At 35.7% G+C, this 18,660-nt stretch overlaps 1 protein-coding gene across 1 annotated transcript in view; it reads right to left on the bottom strand.

The window, feature by feature from the left end:
* Hsc70-3 (heat shock protein 70 cognate 3) overlaps positions 1–5,396 on the bottom strand; it is a 39,069-nt gene extending 33,673 nt beyond the window's left edge. Inside the window, exons 1-2 of the mRNA XM_069833419.1 lie at positions 4,926–5,396; positions 4,632–4,763 (exon numbers count right to left, since the gene is read on the bottom strand). Of these exons, the coding sequence (XP_069689520.1) occupies positions 4,632–4,753 (122 nt within the window). The 5' untranslated portion in view covers positions 4,754–4,763; positions 4,926–5,396. The remainder of the gene's footprint in view (positions 1–4,631; positions 4,764–4,925) is intronic.
* Positions 5,397–18,660: the final 13,264 nt, after the last annotated feature.

Raw genomic sequence — 18,660 nt, 5'->3', positions numbered from 1 at the left:
CATAAGTATAGTAATGCATTTTCTCCAAAACTGTAGTGATATAATAAAAAAAGTTGCCATTTCACTTTCGAGCTTAGGGGATAAGAATACATAAGATAACTCAATGTGTTGAGAGTTAACCAGAACTTTTAAATTACCAACAGGGACTTTGCTGATAAATCTTTGATGTGTCGGCATAGTTTTGAATTCAAATTTAAACTGCACAACTATTAATTTGTTTTCAGCTACTAGTTACTTTATGAAGGAGAAACATTACTGTGTGTTACACAGAAATCTTCAAAATGCCTATTTCACGTAATTGACAAATGTTATTGTTAAACAAGCAGCATTCGAGAGCATTGGTACTAAAAAGAATTGACAAAGAAAACTATGTTTAAGGAAATGGGATGAAAACATACAAAAAAAATCATTGAGGAAAAGCGAGAGGTATAAAAAAAATATTTGACCACAGGAAAGGAAAACAACAAAGCTTGCTATCACTTCAAAAGAGCAATTGCTAAATGTGAGGTACATAAACATCACAATCTTGGAATGAATTTATGTTTTCTAGAAAATGAAGTAACATGCCCTCAACCCCAGACATAAAATTCTCAAATTTTTTAATAATGACAAAGAGTCCATCCCCTTTAATCTCATACCTCAAGATAAACGACTACAATATTATCAAGACTTACAGAGTCAAGACACATCTCCCTTGATTACACTAGATGAAGTTACATCAGTACTCAGTAATTCCAAGACCAATAAAGCACCAGGGGAATAAAATGTAAACATGAAATTGTTTAAAAACTTGAGTGAACCACTTTTGCACAGATTTCACTACTTCAACATGATTTGGAATGGAAAGGAGCCCCCTCAATGCTAGTCAAAATCACTTGTGATACCAATCTACAAGAGCAGAAATAGAAAAGATTGTGAAAATTACAGGGGAATTAGTTTATTAAATACTGGTTATAAAATATTTGCAAACTTAATAAAAAATATAAATTATATCAATATTATGAAAATATTTTGGGCAAAGAACAAAACGAATTTTGGAAAGGCAAAGCTTTTGATCATATAAATCGTAATACCTTATTGAATATATTAGAAGATTGCATCCCACAACAAATTGTTGGGTATATATATATATATATATATATATATATATATATATATATATATATATATATATTACTTCAATCTCAATTAAAATTGCAGATAAGAATGACCACTGTCTCCTCTTCTACTTAACATATCATCGTTGTTCCTGCAGTAACCCCTAGGTGACATTTATAGATTCAGATTTTTGCTCTATTAAGTAACATAAATAGCGATACAGCAAATAATAAAATCTCCTATATGTAATTATATTTTTTTGTTTCGAAAATGTACGAATTCACAGTCTCCTATGTACAGCTGCCATAGGATGAATAAATGTGTTTTTCTTCTTACTGAAAAATTTTATATTTTGCACACAGGAGTTATCACAGGAACGACGATGATATATATGAATACCATGATACGTGAATTTAGGAAAAGACATGGTCACATACCAACAAATCACAATTTAAATTTGGACGCATTGTTATTTGCAATGATTTAGCTTTGCCAGCCTGTTCAGAGGATGATTTACAAAGGTCCAGATACAATTTGAAACTCATAGCAGACAGCCTACTCTATGGAAATTTCTACGGACAAAACTAAAATTATGGCTTTTTGTGGCAAATAGACCTAGCCCGTTCTTAGCAAGATTTATATTACACTGCTACTTACAGACCTGTTACTAAATCTACATATTACTCTGTGAAAAGATTTATTAAATCTACATACTTAGACTTCAACAAACAAAATTTGATAACACAATCCCATGGGAAAAAATGGAACTCTCCGCATCAAAATCCACAGTTAATTCCCGATTTACCACGAAAATCGTCTGTAGCTGCATTTAGATTGGCAACAGGCCATGATTGTTTGGTCAAACACCTGCATAGAATTGGAATATATCAGTCCCCTAACTGTCCATTGTGCAACTCAAACCAAGAAATGGATTCGGAACACCTCAAAATCTGTGCTTCAGTGGCTGGTCATGATAATATCTTTGAAAAATATTGGAGTGCAAGAGGTCAAATGACTTTATTGTTAAACGCCTGGCATTAGAAAACAACAACATATTACCGGTAATGGAAGTAATTTGGAAAGTGTTAAAGAAATTAAATATCTTGGTTACAAATTATCTTTTTTGGCAGATTTAGACAATCATAAAATTTTACAGTATAATAAATCAATGGGCATCATAAACAGAATCATGAAACCATCTCTAGTTCAGCAACATACCTACTCGTCTGTATAAAACCTTAGCACAACCAGTACTGTTCTACGGAAGTGAAGCATGGATCTAAGGAAATGTGACGCAAGTAAAATCACTGCTAGTGAAATTAGATTCATGCGCCGAACAGCTGACTATACTAAGTGGGGCCATAAAAAAAGGAAGACATCTTAAAGGAACTTGAAATTAACTCTATAGCAAACATGTCACTATCAAGATACCTGGCGTCAGCATGTGAATCGTATGTCTAGGACTAGAATCCCTCATGCAATCCTGCATTACCAACCTAGAGGCAGGAGATCTACTGGAAGTCCAATGAAGAGATGGACTGAAAAAACTTTTGTGGACCATAACAGTCCTTCTGGGACTATAACCTGTGTGGCTAATGACAAAAGTTAGCCTTTTTCCATGAATAATGCATCTTTGTTGCAGATTTCATGAAATAGGCAGAGTTACTGCTGAATTCATGAATTCGGCATTTCTTTTCTTACAGAATTTATGAAATAAGCAACATATACAACTGTCACAGAGGCTCCATCTGGCAGATAGTATTTGTACTACAGTTTTAGAAAGAATTGGGTCTCTGTATATTGTTTATGGTGTATCTTCAATCCCACTACACACCACACACAAGTAAAAACACCAACTTAATTCTAAATAATTACAATTATGGCAGACAACTACAGAGACACGATGTAATCATTGCAAAAGCTGTAAACTCACCAATCCCGCCCCAAATACCTTCGTTTCTTATACAGCCGAGAGATCAGTTTTGTTTCCCCCAACATTTTCATAAGCACTCATGACAAACCCAATGGTACCACCATCACTTTGCACTATGCAGAAAGGCGAATGTTATCGGTTAATAGTTCACTATAGTCCAGAGCAAACCTATCTATCTACCTCTCTCTCAATCAGAAAGGCTATATCCAAGACAAATCAAGATCCAACTAACCTGTCATTGATTCTCGACCTTACGAAAACTCACTTTCTATCCACCTACCTACCAAAATGCGTTTATGCAGTGCATATCAAAAGTCTGAACTAACCAAACCTAACTTGTCACTGATACTTGCTCTTATCAAAACTATCTACAAACCTACCAAAAGGACCCTGAACAAATCAAATTGATTTGGCCTACTATTCAAAACTGAGAGAAAAAGATGTTTCAGAAAATACAAAAATTGTGAGGAATTTGGTGAGGTTATCTTCTGTTGGTAGTGGCTAAGGATTAGATGTTCCTGCAAAAAGAACTGTAGAATCAAGAAATGCAAGTTTTTCAAACATGGGTAACTGACACATGCAATTCAGCATGCCATACTAACATCACTTGTAAATATCACGAATAGTATGAAATCTTTTTTTTTTTTTTAAGATTTCTTTGAGTTGTGGTGATGGAAATTATTTTGTTTCCTCAATAAATGATTTCAAGTTTGGGAATAATTTTTAATTTCATATAGGCCTATTCAAATCCTATAGTCACATCATACATTTGTACCTTACTCTTGACTTTTTTTTTCACACTGTATTCTATTTTTTTTACTAGTTAATTTTATATTATCTTCTATAATTATCTACCTCGTAGGCTATGTCACCTATTCTTAGCACTTCAATATTAGGAAGAATCATTCATTTTTCAGTTTACCTATTTCATGAAATAGAAAAAAAACTTTCATATTGCCCAATTCATAGATTCGGTAATCGTTGTGGAAAATTCGTGAAATGGGCAATTTTTTGCCTCTTTCACGCAACAGGCACTTTCATACATTCGGCGTAACATATGCACAAAACACGGAAATCTCTACACCGGGAAACTAATATCGTTCTGCCCTCTTAAATCCAGTACGGGGCAGCAAGCACCTATTGGATGGTGATTGAATTGTGTAGACAGTGCATACAAACCTGAGGAAAGAGAAAGAACCAAAAACCAGACTGTCGAGTCTTTCTAACATATGGTACTCGTATTTAAACAAACAGCCAAGAGTGAATAACTTATGTCATCTTCAATAATCAGATAATACACTGAAAACGCCTTTTACTGGAACATGTCTATATGTTTCTAGCAATTAAGGAAACATTATCAACGAAAACAGAGGATAACGAAATAAATTTTAAACATCAATATTATATACAAAAACCTACCCAACGAAAGACATCCGTCATACCGTACTGCACGATCTGAAGTAGGAAGCTCATTCAAACTACGCACCTAGTAATTGTCTACATTTAAATAAAAATTAGACAAAATTTATGAACCTCTTCAACTACGTTAAACGTGACAACCCATCAAATCTGCAACGTACTTATCGTTAGCTATACTTACCACGAATATGTAGTGCCCAAGTCGATTCCAATAACTGTTCCAACATCCTTGTTCTTTTCATCCTTCGCGCATAACGCACCACCAAAGAGGCAGATAATTCCAAGTATTACTCTTAAACGCATATTTTTTAATCTGAAAATGAAATAAAGATCCTTGCCACATTTCAATTCTAATATTCTAGATTGAAGCTATGTCAATTTATTGGCAAAGTAATTTATATGTACCACAAAGAAATTATAAATATCTTTAACACCATAAATTTATAATTCAATACTATTTTATTTAAGAACTTACCTATCAAATTCTTCCTAATAAATATTTTTCCTTTCCGTATCCCAATATTGCGAGCGCAAACTAACACTCCTCGCACACTTAATATCCTCACGACATACGTACACTGACTGAACCAAATGTCTCTGTCGGTCCGATTATCTATCCAGTATTACGTCGTGTCTAAATATTATTGGTTCACTTTAAAGTCACATTGGCACGATTCGCATTGTGATTGGTTGTAGCTTTACGAGTTGGCTACATATGATTGGCCCACGTTCTGCATAAGGGAAACTTCTGGATCCTACTAGAAACTAGAGCACACAGTATTGCCAGGTGTAGGATAAAATCCCTATCGTAGGGATATTTTAACCTTGATAGGGATTGAGGGATTTCTGTGTGAAATTGGTCAAATTGTACGGTTTTTCTCTACTATGCATAACATTCGTAATGTATTTTAGATAATTTTCATTTTATAGTTATATGAATCTGAAATTCACGTCCACCTATGCTTACACAAAGCTTTTATGATTACGTCAGCCTCAATCACATTTCAACACTTGCTCTGATCAGTGATCTCAACAGAGCTCAATGGCCCTGATATAGTGCTTCGGTTCGTTGTCACGTATACATTTTCGACATTAAGTTATACAAAAGTGAGTGGATGTCATCAAGATTCAGAGTATTTATGTACGTAATTTATTACGGACTTCGAAATGGTATTTTACTTGAGTTTCAGTATACCGCATAAGCACTTACAGTTTGATTCAGGGATTTTGGCCCCTGCAAAAAGTAAGTAGATAGACTAAGAGCAAGAGGACTAGATAAATAAAACAACGACGTACTTTCGCAATATCCTATTCCTATCAATTAACCAATATGTAGCTAGTAAATTGACAATACTCTTTTGCCGGTTAAACTATAAAAAGTCTTTGATTTTGCCGCTTAGACTCGACGATAATTGGGAAGGTGGTAATCTGCTAGCGTTTGCGTTGAGAGAGACAGATAGTGAGAGCAAGGCAGAGTACAACCACAGTCTAATAGATACAGTCACGCAACTCATACGTATAAAATATGCCAACATTTGACAGCTGGCGCGACAGTAGCCCTCTAGCGGCAGGCAAGTTAAAAGTGTGCACACGACTTATGATAACACATTATAAAACGGGTTTTGCGTAGTTTATTTTATATTTTTATGCTATACAATAAGTGTATATGGTTCTTATTAATTCTACTTCAGAATCCTGGAAGAATTTCACACACAGCTAATCTACAAGTTTCAGAAGCTGGGAATAAACGTAATTCTTTCTGCTCCTTACAACTGAATCATGGCTCTGATCACGTATCATGGTTTCAAATAATATAATTGTTCGTGCGTGGCCGGTTAATTCATTCATTCCTAAATATATTTATGAATCATTGGAACTTTGTATTTCCTGTGAGAAGAGTAAAAATTAGTAGCTTCAGAATTGTAGGGCATATCTCGTAGGGTACATCGCGTGGTGAACTCCTCTCCCTATTTCCTGAGAAATTAACGATTTTGCATACCACAAATTGGGGTAAACTCGGCCGCTGAGGTAAACTTGAAAATAGAGAAAAGGGGAGGATTTAAACATTAATATGAAGTTCATTATTTTTCCATTTGTTAAGAACCTGTATTTCCTTTATTATTTTGAGTCACAAATAGTGCTGATGTTATGGTTTAAATTTTTATGGCAAGTTTACCGCATTTTACATTACATTTCCAGTTTTCACACATAATGCCTAAGTTTAACTTATCCTACCTATATAATACGTAATTTACATGTACTTACTGTTAATATGACGTGGGTGAGAACAAATAAATGAACACACAATTTTGTTAAAAAAATTGTAACTTCAATTAACTCAGAAAATGTAGGCCTAATTTTATTTTCAGAGCAGAAGTGATGTAAGTCAAAAATGGGTAATGAGGGGTTAAAGTAAACATTCTGTAAAATACAGCGCAAAGTGGCAGTTAATATTGAATGTATTTAAACTATTAATAGTCGGTGAATAGAACGAAGGATATATTAATTGCTACTTTGCGCTGTATTTTACAGAATTCTTACTTTAAACTTCATTACCTGCTTTTGACTTACACCACTTCTGCATTGAACGGCTCAAATAATCACTGGGAATGTAAAATCAACACCAATAACAGTCATGCAAATTATTACAGAAAAGATTGCTTTTTATATTAAATTTAAAAAGGCTCTTTTATTTCTTGAGAACTTAATACGCCTGCCACATGAATCTACACCAACACATCAGAAATTTATCGACACAGTCTGGATTTATTCAAGAAGTGAATATTTTGCAAAAGGATTGCTATACTCCATGAATTCTTGCAAAATTAACACCATGATACCCACTTGAATGCTATATAACATTCAACTTTTTAAAAATATAAAGAAAAAAACACGAATACAAAAATTATGGAATTACTTGCATTAAAAACTGTAGATATATTATCCAAAATCGGAATGGTTACACATTTACACATATGATCTCTGCAAAAAAATAATATACTGTAACATGTATTTACTTTGTTTTTATTTAAACTGTCCTTCCTGACATACAAATAGGTAACCGATAACTAATAAATGTTTTATAGAACACAATACGTAGGCTATCTACAACGTGGATTATTGGTTATGACTGGGTTATGATTTTCTCTTGGTCTTTAGGGAATCTGAAGAACGACAAATTCGGAGATTTAAACTTGTTGTTACTGCAATTTTCGTCATTGCACGCATTGCGTTTATTCCGACGCATGATTAAAACGTTATTATAACATTTCGCATCCCTTTAAAGCACGTGCTGGTTCTGTATCAACCCTATGACCAGTGCCTTGCCTGCCGCTTGGGCGCTAGTGTCGCGAATGTTGGCAAAAAAAGTGTTGAAGTTGCGCGACTGTGTGTATAAGACTGTGGTACAACGTTGCAACATCGTACTTCACGTGCACGTGCAATACAAATAGCGCAAGAGAGAATTTAAATTATCAAAAGACAATAATGACCTTAGCCGTTGATTACTGTAAGCATGACACCAAACACACCTCTCTCCTTCACTAACAATACTGGGTGTTCATTTCAAAGGGTGTCATGACGTCACTGTTGTGAGTCAGCGATTTGAAGCGAGTTTCAGCTTTTTGTCAGAGAAGTTGCCTATTAATCAAGGCGTTCAATCTGAACTTGAGAACACAGTCTAATATATACAGTCGCGCAACTTCAACACTTTTTTTTGCCAACATTCACGACACTAGCGCTCAAGCGGCAGGCAAGGCACTGGTCATAGGGTTGATACAGCCAGCACTTGTCTATGGTAAAGGTATGCGAGATGTTATAATAACGTTTTAATTATGCGTCGGAATAAAGGCAATGTGTGCAATGACGAAAATTGCAGTAAGAACAAGTTTAAATCTCCGAATTTGTAATTCTTCAGATTCCCTAAAGACCAAGAGAAAATCATAATTCAATCACAACCTATAATCCACGCTGTAGGTAACCCAAGAGGACTGATGATATATATAGGCCTCTTGAGGTAGCCTACGTATTGTATTCTATAAAACATTTATTAGTTATCAGTTACCTATTTGTATGTCAGGAAGGAGTGTTTAAATAAAAACAAAGTAAATACCTGATACAGTATATTATTGTTTTGCAGAGATCATGTGTAACCATTCCGATTTTGGATAATGTATCTACAGTTTTTAATGCAAGTCATTCCATAATTTTTGTATTCGTGTTTTTTTTCTTTATATTTTTCAAAAGTTGAATGTTATATTGCATTCAAGTAGGAATTATGATGTTAATTTTTCAAGAATTCATGGCGTATTATAATCCTTTTGCAAAACATTCACTTTTTGAATAAATCCAGACTGTGTCGATAAATTTCTGATGTGTTGGTAGATTCATGTGGCAAACGTGTTAGGTTCTCAAGAAATAAAAGAGCCTTTTTAAATTTAATATAAAAAACAATCTCTTCTGTAATAATTTGCATGACTGTTAAAGGTGTTGATTTTACATTGCCAGTGATTATTTGTACCGTTCAGAGCAGAAGTGGTATCAGTCAAAATTAGGTAATGAGGTTTAAAGTAAAAATCTGTCAAAATACAGCGCAAAGTAGCAATTAATATATCCTTCGTGCTATTCACTGACTACTAATAGTTTAAATAAATTCAATATTAACTGCTACTTTGCGCTGTATTTTACAGAATGTTCACTTTAACCCCCATTACCCATTTTTGACTTACACCACTTCTGTTCTGAAAATAAAATTAGGCCTACATTTTCTGAGTTAATTGAAGTTAATTGTGTATTCATTTGTTCTCACCTACGTCATAATAACAGTAAGTGCATGTAAATTACGTATTATATAGGTAGGGTAAGTTAAAATTAAGCTTACTTTCTTACTTACTGGCTTTTAAGGAAACCGGAGGTTCATTGCCGCCCTCACATAAGCCCGCCATTGCTCCCTATCCTGAGCAAGATTAATCCAGTCCCTACTACCATATCCCACCTCCCTCAAATCCATTTTAATATCTTCCCATCTACGTCTCGGTCTCCCCAAAGGTCTTTTCCCCTCTGGCCTCCCAACTAACACTGTATATGCATTTCTGGATTCGTCCATACGTGCTACATGCCCTGCCCATCTCAAACGTCTGGATTTAATGTTCCTAATTATGTCAGATGAAGGATACAATGCGTGCAGCTCTGCGTTGTGTAACTTTCTCCATTCTCCTGTAACTTCATCCCTTTTAGAACCAAATATTTTCCTAAGAATCTTATTCTCAAAAACCCTCAATCTCTGTTCCTCTCTCAAAGTGAGAGTCCAAGTTTCACAGCCATACAGAACAACCGGTAATATAACTGTTTTATAAATTCTAACTTTCAGATTTTTTGACAGCAGACTAGATGACAAAACCTTCTCAACCGAATAATAACAGGCATTTCCCATATTTATTCTGCGTTTAATTTCCTCCTGAGTGTCATTTATATTTGTTACCGTTGCTCCAAGATATTTGAATTTTTCCACCTCTTCGAAGTATTTCCAACCTTTATAGTTCCATTTCGTACAATATTCTGATCACGAGACACAACCATATACTTAGTCTTTTCGGGATTTACTTCCAACCCTATCTCTTTACTTGCTTCAAGTAGAATTTCCGCGTTTTCCCTAATCGTTTGTGGATTTTTCTCCTAACATATTCACGTCATCCGCATAGACAAGAAGCTGATGTAACCCATTCAATTCCAAACCCTCTGTGTTATCCTGAACTTTCCTAATGGCATATTCTAAAGCGAAGTTAAAAAGTAAAGGTGATAGTGCATCTCCCTGCTTTAGCCCGCAGTGAATTGGATAAGCATCAGATAGAAACTGGCCTATACGGACTCTGCTGTAAGTTTCACAGAGACACATTTTAATTAATCGAACTAGTTTCTTGGGAATACCAAATTCAATAAGAATAATATATATAAAACTTCTCTCTTAACCGAGTCATACGCCTTTTTTAAATCTATGAATAACTGATGTACTGTACCCTTATACTCCCATTTTTTCTCCAATTTCTGTCGAATACAAAAAATCTGAGCAACAGTCGATCTATTACGCCTGAAACCACACTGATGATCCCCAATGATTTCTTCTACATATGGAGTTAATCTTCTCAAAAGGACATTCGACAAAATTTTGTACGACGTCAACCAAAGTGATATTCCTCGAAAGTTACCACAGTTAGTCTTGTCCCCCTTCTTAAAAATAGGTACGATTATGGACTCCTTCCATTGTTCTGATACAATTTCCTTTTCTCAAATTGCAAGTACAAGTTTATAAATTTCGCTAGATAATACGCTTCCACCCTCTTGTATTAATTCAGCTGGAATTTGATCAATACCTGGAGACTTGTACTTTTTCAGATTTCTATCGTAATTTAGACTTCAGAAAGTGTGGGTTCAGGTATAAATGGCTCAGAAGTTTGTATTTGAATTTCGTCCCGATCTTTTCTACTTGGCCTATGTATATTTAGTAGTTGCCCAATATAGGTTTTCCATCTGTTAAGGATTGAATGAGAGTCTGCAAGCAAGTCACCATTCTCATCCTTAATCACGTTTACCCTTGCCTGATTTCCATTTGTAAATTCCTTTATACCCTTATATAAATCTCGAATGTTTTTATTCTTACTATGTGTTTCTAACTCATTAAGTTTTTTCTTCAAGTAATCTCTCTTTTTATTCCTAAGATTATGGTCGTGCCGGAGAATCAGTCCCATTCCGAGACTTATTGTTAGGTTTCGTAACAAGCTGTATTAAGCTTATGTGTGAAAACTGGAAATGTAATGTAAAATGCGGTAAACTCTCCATAAAAACTTAAACCATAATATCAGCCCTATTAACGACTCAAAATAATAAAAAAAATGGAAAAATAATAAACTTAATAAATCATTGTCTGTCAAATTAAGGTATAAATCTTCCCCTTTTTATTTTTAAGTTTACCTCAGCGGCCGAGATTACCCCAATTTGCGGTATGGAAAATAGTTAATTTCTCAGGAAATAGGGAGAGGAGTTCACCACGTGATATGCCCTACAATTTTGAAGCTACTAATTTTGACTCTTCTCACAGAAAATATAGAGTTCCAATTATGCATAAATATATTTAGGAATGAATTGAATTAACCGTCCACGTTCAAACAATTATATTATTTCAAACCATGATACGTGTTCAGGGCCATGATTCAGTTGTAAGGAGCAGAAAGAATTACGTTTATTCCCAGCTTCTGAAACATGTAGATTAACTGCGTGTGAAATTCTTCTAGGATTCTAAAGTAAAATTAATAAGAACCATATACACTTACTGTATAGCATAAAAATATAAAATAAATTACGCAAAACCCGTTTTCTGATGTGTTATCATATGCCGTGTGCACAGTTTTAACTTGCCTGCCGCTAGAGGGCTACTGTCGCGCCAGCTGTCAAATGTTGGCATATTTTATACTTATGAGTTGCGCGACTGTATATATTAGACTGTGCTAGAGAACGTGTACGGTATAACTTGAACGTCGTAGCAACAGATGGCGGTATGTACGGTATGTGTACTACCATAACTTCTTTCGAACTGTGTTTTGCGCCGGCAAGTCGTACGTAGGGTATTTGTTATCATCGGTTGCTTACGGCAACATTCCACAACACAAATCAAATACTCCGTGTCCATGTTGACAGTCGAAGTTAATGTCAACAAATACTGTACGTAATTAATCGTCTTAACCCTCTCCCCATATCCCGACAGTAAGAAAAAAACTCACACCAGTACGTGTTTCCAAACAGTTCACATTCCTGCCACTACTGGAGTTATCGTACGTATCGGTAAGTACTCTTCAGAATGAACGCCGTACTTGCTAGGCAACTTCTCTGGCACATAGGTAATACGCCTCTGCGGAAGTGTAGGAAAATTGAATTGCCTAGGCTTATCGGCTAGCCACATGACGTCATACAGCGAGCCATGACACACTTTGAACTGAACACGCAGTATTCTTTGCACGGTTCTCAATCCACACCACATGCTTCTGCAGTCGTTTCTCGCGCGTTGGTAACTTTGCAGCCAGCATCAAGATGGCCGGCAGTGTTCTGCTCGTCAGAATTTTTGAAATAATTATACGTCTTACTATTTTCCCCGCCTGCCTGTGCAATACTTGTCTTTTTACAGTCTCTTCCATTTATTTATCTCACACACACAGTAAATGTTAGTGTTACTGGGTATTAAATGTATTGAAACACCCACACGTATACAAACGAACTCGGGAAGTACTTGTTATAGACTGATTCCGATTGGTTCTACTGTACAAGCTTTTGACGTCACATACCAGAAATGCTACGGCGCATGTAGCAGCTGACCGCCTTCCGAAATGCCGTCTAGTATAGTAATGTTTCACCCAAAGAGATTCTCTGGCACTACCACAGCATAGGAGTAAGGTTGGGAGATTTATAGTCGCGACGCTGTTATTCCCGGCGTTAATCCTCCTTTTTGCTTACGTCTTAGGAAGTGTTGACTCTATAAAGTCTAGGTAGGTAGTATCGTTCGCCGTTTTTTTTCTTTCCTTGCCGAGCTACCATACGAGGAATCTATTAGCCACACCGTTAAACATTATCATGTCATTGCTCCTATGATAATAAATCCAACGCACTGTAAAGGTAAGCGTTCACTACATCGTATCGGACGCATCGCCTCTCGGCAAATCCATCCACGTTTCTCGGATGGGCTACTTTTCCGATGCGTGCGATCTTGGCCTTCTTTAATAAATCAATTTTAATTGGTCAACTGTTACTATTATGTTGTGCCATGTTCAGTGTCGCACCAAAATGGCAGACGGAAAACTCATTTCGCGTGTAGAAAATTGCGAAGAATTATATAATTTGAGTCGTTCCCATTACAGTAATCAAGTCATTTCTTGCAAATATATTATGTAACCAATATTTCTTTCGTTTCTTCCTCTTGAATTAAGACGCATGATACAATTACAAATTCTTATTCGCTAACAGACGTATAGTAATTAATAGACCTAATCTCAACTCCTCTGCTTTCAGTAATGTCAATATCGTACGACGTCATGTTTTAAACAGCTGATAGGGGAATCCGATGAGGCGATGAGGTGAAGCCGTTACAGTGAACGCACTGCACGTTCAAATATCCGTTGCGTGCAATTCGTATGAGGAGTGCGATACGATGTAGTGAACGCTTACCTTTAATTCAGCAAATAATTGAGCGGCAAATAACGTCTTCGTTTGCTTTCTTGCGAACACCAACGAAAGAGCCAAAATGACGGGCGATTATATTAAGTATTTATCGAGCCTTGAGAAATGAATATCGTCTTCATAAGCGAATCAGAAGACGCACACATTTAAATGTAGTCGACCTGCAACGCGATTGGCTGCCGGAAATTAGAGCGACTGGACTATAGTACTTGGAACGTAACTATTATTTATAGGCCAGGAGGGGTAACATAAGTAACAAAAGAACTAGCTATATAATAGATGTAAAGGAACATTATTTATTTTTACTTCAACTTTTATTGTACCTGAGTTTTCTAATGTACTTCACTCCCACCCCTTCTAATAACTAAGTTCAACCGTCCTCCACACAGAACCAAGGCCGCAGTACTGAGTTAGTGAGTATAGTACGTTTCAGAAATATTTTCGCGTTTTCCAGTGACGAAAACTTCCAATATTGAATCAAATTTTCGCACAGGTACTGTCGTCCGTTTGCCTACGTCGCATCCCGATTTCCCCCACCTGCTTCTGCTCGCTCCACTGTAAAGACTAGTGGCTGGGCTTTCTTAGCTCTTTTCTGAAAACATTAATTTCTGTTAGGAATTAATTAGACGTCTACGTAATATTATGCAACTGTTTAAAGTAATTTAATTAAAAGGGCCTCGTTAAGTAATTAACTATCACGTGATTCCCTCCCCTTTCTACGATCCTGCGACATAACCACTTGGACGGATAGTAGATAGATAGCATGTCTGAGTAATTTTATCTGTCCGGGTCGGGCAGAAATGAAGACTGAATTTACAGTACTTAAGGTACTCTTTTATAGAGTAGATACAGGATTATTTCAACATGAGTTACTAAGTATGAAGGACGAAACTGGTAATTGGAATTAGATGCAATAGTCTATAGTGCGAAAATATGCACAAAAGATCTGAAGCCTGTATCGAAATGAACGGCCACCATTTTCAAAAATGTGTTTAAATATCTATATTATGATTATTTTTGAATTTAACTTCAGCCAGTATAATATACGCTGCATAATGAAACGTTCGCATGGATAACTCAGTTCGTGAGTAAAACTTATTGTTAACACTGTACTGTATTTTGATTAAACAAAACGTAATGAAAATTATCAAACTCAAAATCGCGATATTTCCTACTTTACGTAAATGGATGAACTACTTTTCTTCCCTCCTATACCTAGTAAAGTGATTTGTTTGTATTTTACGCCAGTACCATCGAACTCTAGTCGTGGAAGGAGGTAGCAAACTGTGTTTCCGGTTCGCAATCGTTAATCCAAAGGTATAGTCAGGTTAATATTAAGAATGTTAGTAAAAATAAAATGATGTCTCTGTAGAATGGACTTCGTGGGAGTACAAGAGGTTAGGTTATATCTGTTTTTTTCTTTAAAGATGGCACATGACAGTTAAACGGCCGAACTTGGAACTACAGTGCTATGTTGCCAATATGAAACTACCACGCTGCCAGCTGATGGAAGCTAGCAATTGACATTAAGATTGCTGACTTTAAAACATTCATGGGTAGTTGCCCACCACAAGGATCGCTACTATCGCCTCATCATCGCAGATCTCTCTCCTATTAAGCGACAAAACATGTTACACTTTCGTTGTGTTCTTTTGGAAAAATTAACACCTTCCTTCCATTATTGAAATGTTAAATGTATAAAGTTAATTTATTATTTTAATGAAGTATATTAAATTCCACCATAAAATCGAAGATACCTGGAAGAAATAAGTAATATCATTTTTGTTTGTGCAAAACGAACTGAAATTTACTATAATAGCTTCACTCATTCAAGATTATAGCGATAATTAACTATGAAACCAATAAATATTAATTTTCATTTCCCTTTACAACCATAATAATGGAAATATGAATTAATGGAGTAACTTACGCGTACCGGTACTTGTAGTGTAGGCTTACGTAGTTAACAAAGTGGGATGAGGTTAAGCAATAATAATCACACCAGAATTGGAAATAAAACGTGCTCAATAAATATTATTGTAACAGACTTTTTCTACGTCTCTAGTAAAGCAACAAATAAAAATAACAACTAAATTAATAGTTATAATTAAAAACATATCCTTTGAAAAAAAATAGGCCTTAGCAATAATAATCCCACCAGAATTGAAAATAAAACGTGATCAATAAATTTCATTAAAACAAACTTAATTTTTCTACGTCTTTAGTAAAATAACACATAAAAATAATAACAAAATTAATAGCTACAATTAAAAATATATCCTCTGAAAAAAGAAGTAGACCTAACCTTTATTTCTCTGGAAATTTAGCAGCCTAAGTGACAGAACTTTAACCGGTATCTAATGTCTTTTCGGTTAGACTGTAACATTTCATTGTGAAATTTAAGGATGTAATGTATTCTAAGAGTCACAAAGAACTTCAAAATTAAGAGTTTTGTTTCTGCACAGCATTCTTGTGGAAACCCAGGAACCTTTCTGAATCTTTCGGAAATCGGAGAAAGGATAACTCTGGCCTCTTTCTCTTACTGTTGCTACAATTTATAGCACTACAAACGTCTCCTCCTTGTGCCATATTATTATTCCAATTATTACATTTTAGCCATTAATATTTTCTTTACAACCAATAACGAACATTTCACAAGCATCAATGTGAAATACGCAACGAGCTAGCACTCGATAGAAATACGACACAGTCCAAAGTCGACCATGGACAGTCTATTGTTTCCAGTTGCTAACCGCTTGGAGCGCTTTATCACGAGATTTGCAAAAAAACACCTCAAGCTACGCGACTGTATATAGTAGACTGTGGTGTAAGCTCTCTTGGACTGGCTCCCGAAGCTTAGTAGAACATCAGCTCAGTGGCGGCTCTAGCATATTGCTTAAGAGGAGGAAAGAAGTTAACATCACGAAATGACACCTTGTTGAATAAAACATGCTACAAATTAGCCTACATGCATACATGTAAGACCAGGTGGTGTTGGGGTTGGCCTTCCCTTCTGTATAGCAATAATCTGTTCTTGTAAACTGAGTTTTCTAAATTGTCCAAAATATATTATGTTTTCACTTCAATTCATTGTTGAATAATTGCGAAAATTAACAATTACAAGGAAATTCATAACCTCGTAGCATTTTCGAGCACACTACAGCATCACACGTGTTGGAAGAGACTAGCTACTAAATTGTAACCGGAACCGTTTTACGGAAATGGGAATGGGAAATAATCTGAGGAAAGCGAGAACACTGCACCCACCCACTTGGTCTGTGTTGCCACATGTACATTTTAAAAGTTCAGTATCACATGCTTTTGAAGAATTTCAGTTCTTGTAAAGTCATACCGCAGTCTAGTATATACCAGGGGGGTTTAACTTTTTTTTTCTCCAATGACTCTTTCTTCATAACTACCAGGTCGAATTTGACCCTTTCCTTTTGAAAGAAGTGTAGGAGATCATATGATAAGTTATAACCTAAAATATTTCAAGGTAACGTTATCTACCAATAGTAGAGTGAGCAAATTGATACTTTCATGTATCAGGAACCGGTATATTTTTACTTATTAGCGGATTTGGATGGTTGTGCAGGGATGCTAGAAATTTTGTACGAAGAGTTTTGATTTAATCTGAAAAGTATAGTATCCCAAGGTCATCATACAGTTGGCCATTTCGGATGAGATAGTCAGCTCCAGTGATGGTTCTACAGATGGCTCGTTGAAGTCCGTCTAGTCGTTTAAGATGTCGTGTATGTGCTTGGGCCCATATTTCACAGCAGTATGTCATGTAGGATCGAATTAATACTTTGTACAGCATTGTTTTGATATTTAAAGACGTATAACTCTTGAAAAATGAGTAGAGATGCATATATCTTTGAAAGACCTTCTCACGAATATGTGTGACGTGATGTTTAAAAGTATGTCTCTTATCAAGAAGAACTCCAAGATACTTGACGGTAGATTTGAAAGGTATATTTCCATTTTGGATGGTGAAGGGCTGAAATTGCCGCGGAAATCTTCGTGTAAAAACAACTGCTTGCGACTTGGAGCCATTTATCTTGAGACGCCATTTTGTGGACCATTGGGTTATGATATTTAAGGCTTCCTGCATATGTAGACGAGCAAACTGAATGTTTATGTGCTTAGCATAAATAACATTATCATCAGCATATAGCATAAGTTTACATTTGGATTGAATTGGTATATCACAGAGATATGCACAGTACAGCGTTGGACTTAAAACCGATCCTTGAGGAATTCCTGCAGTTATGACGTGAGCGTTGGAGAGACAGCGTCCATTTTGAACACGAACGTTTCTATCTGTAAGATAACTGGCGATAAGTTGAATATAATTTACAGGAATGTTATGATTGTGAAGTTTATATAACAAACTGGTGTGCCAGACAGTATCAAATGCTTGCTGGATGTTAATAAATGTAGCTACTGTATGTTGTCTAAGTTGAAACCCTCTTTGGATGGATGTTGTTATTCTGTGAAGTGCTTTTCTGGGACTATGTTGAGGTTTAAATCCAAACTGTTCATGGTGGATGGCATTTGGTGCAGTTAAATATGGCTTTAGTCGTGCCAGAATGATACGTTCAAAAATTTTTCCAAGGAAGTTGGTTAGGCTGATTGGTCTATAACTTTGGGGTAATGTTGGATCTTTTCCCGGCTTAACTATTGGTATAATATGTGCTGTTTGCCATGCTGTTGGAAAATAATAAAAAATAAATATGATGCAGACATGAGTTGAATATCTTCGTTAAATGTGTTATGGCTCTTTTTGGTAATTTCTTCAATATGGCTGGTGTGATTTTATCCGGGCCAGGTGTCTTCTTCGGTGCTAGGTTTCGAATTATGGTCTTGATTTCTTGTGGTCGTATGTGAGGTGTATTTCCAGGTTCAGGGCGGTGTAATATGGACTGTACATGTTGTGATATTGTTGTTGAAAAGTCTTGTAGTGAGGAATGATGATGGGAGGAGAATCG

The sequence above is a fragment of the Periplaneta americana genome, chromosome 8 (assembly GCF_040183065.1).
Source record: "Periplaneta americana isolate PAMFEO1 chromosome 8, P.americana_PAMFEO1_priV1, whole genome shotgun sequence".
Lineage (NCBI taxonomy): Eukaryota > Metazoa > Arthropoda > Insecta > Blattodea > Blattidae > Periplaneta > Periplaneta americana.
This window is presented reverse-complemented; position numbering and strand designations above follow the sequence as displayed.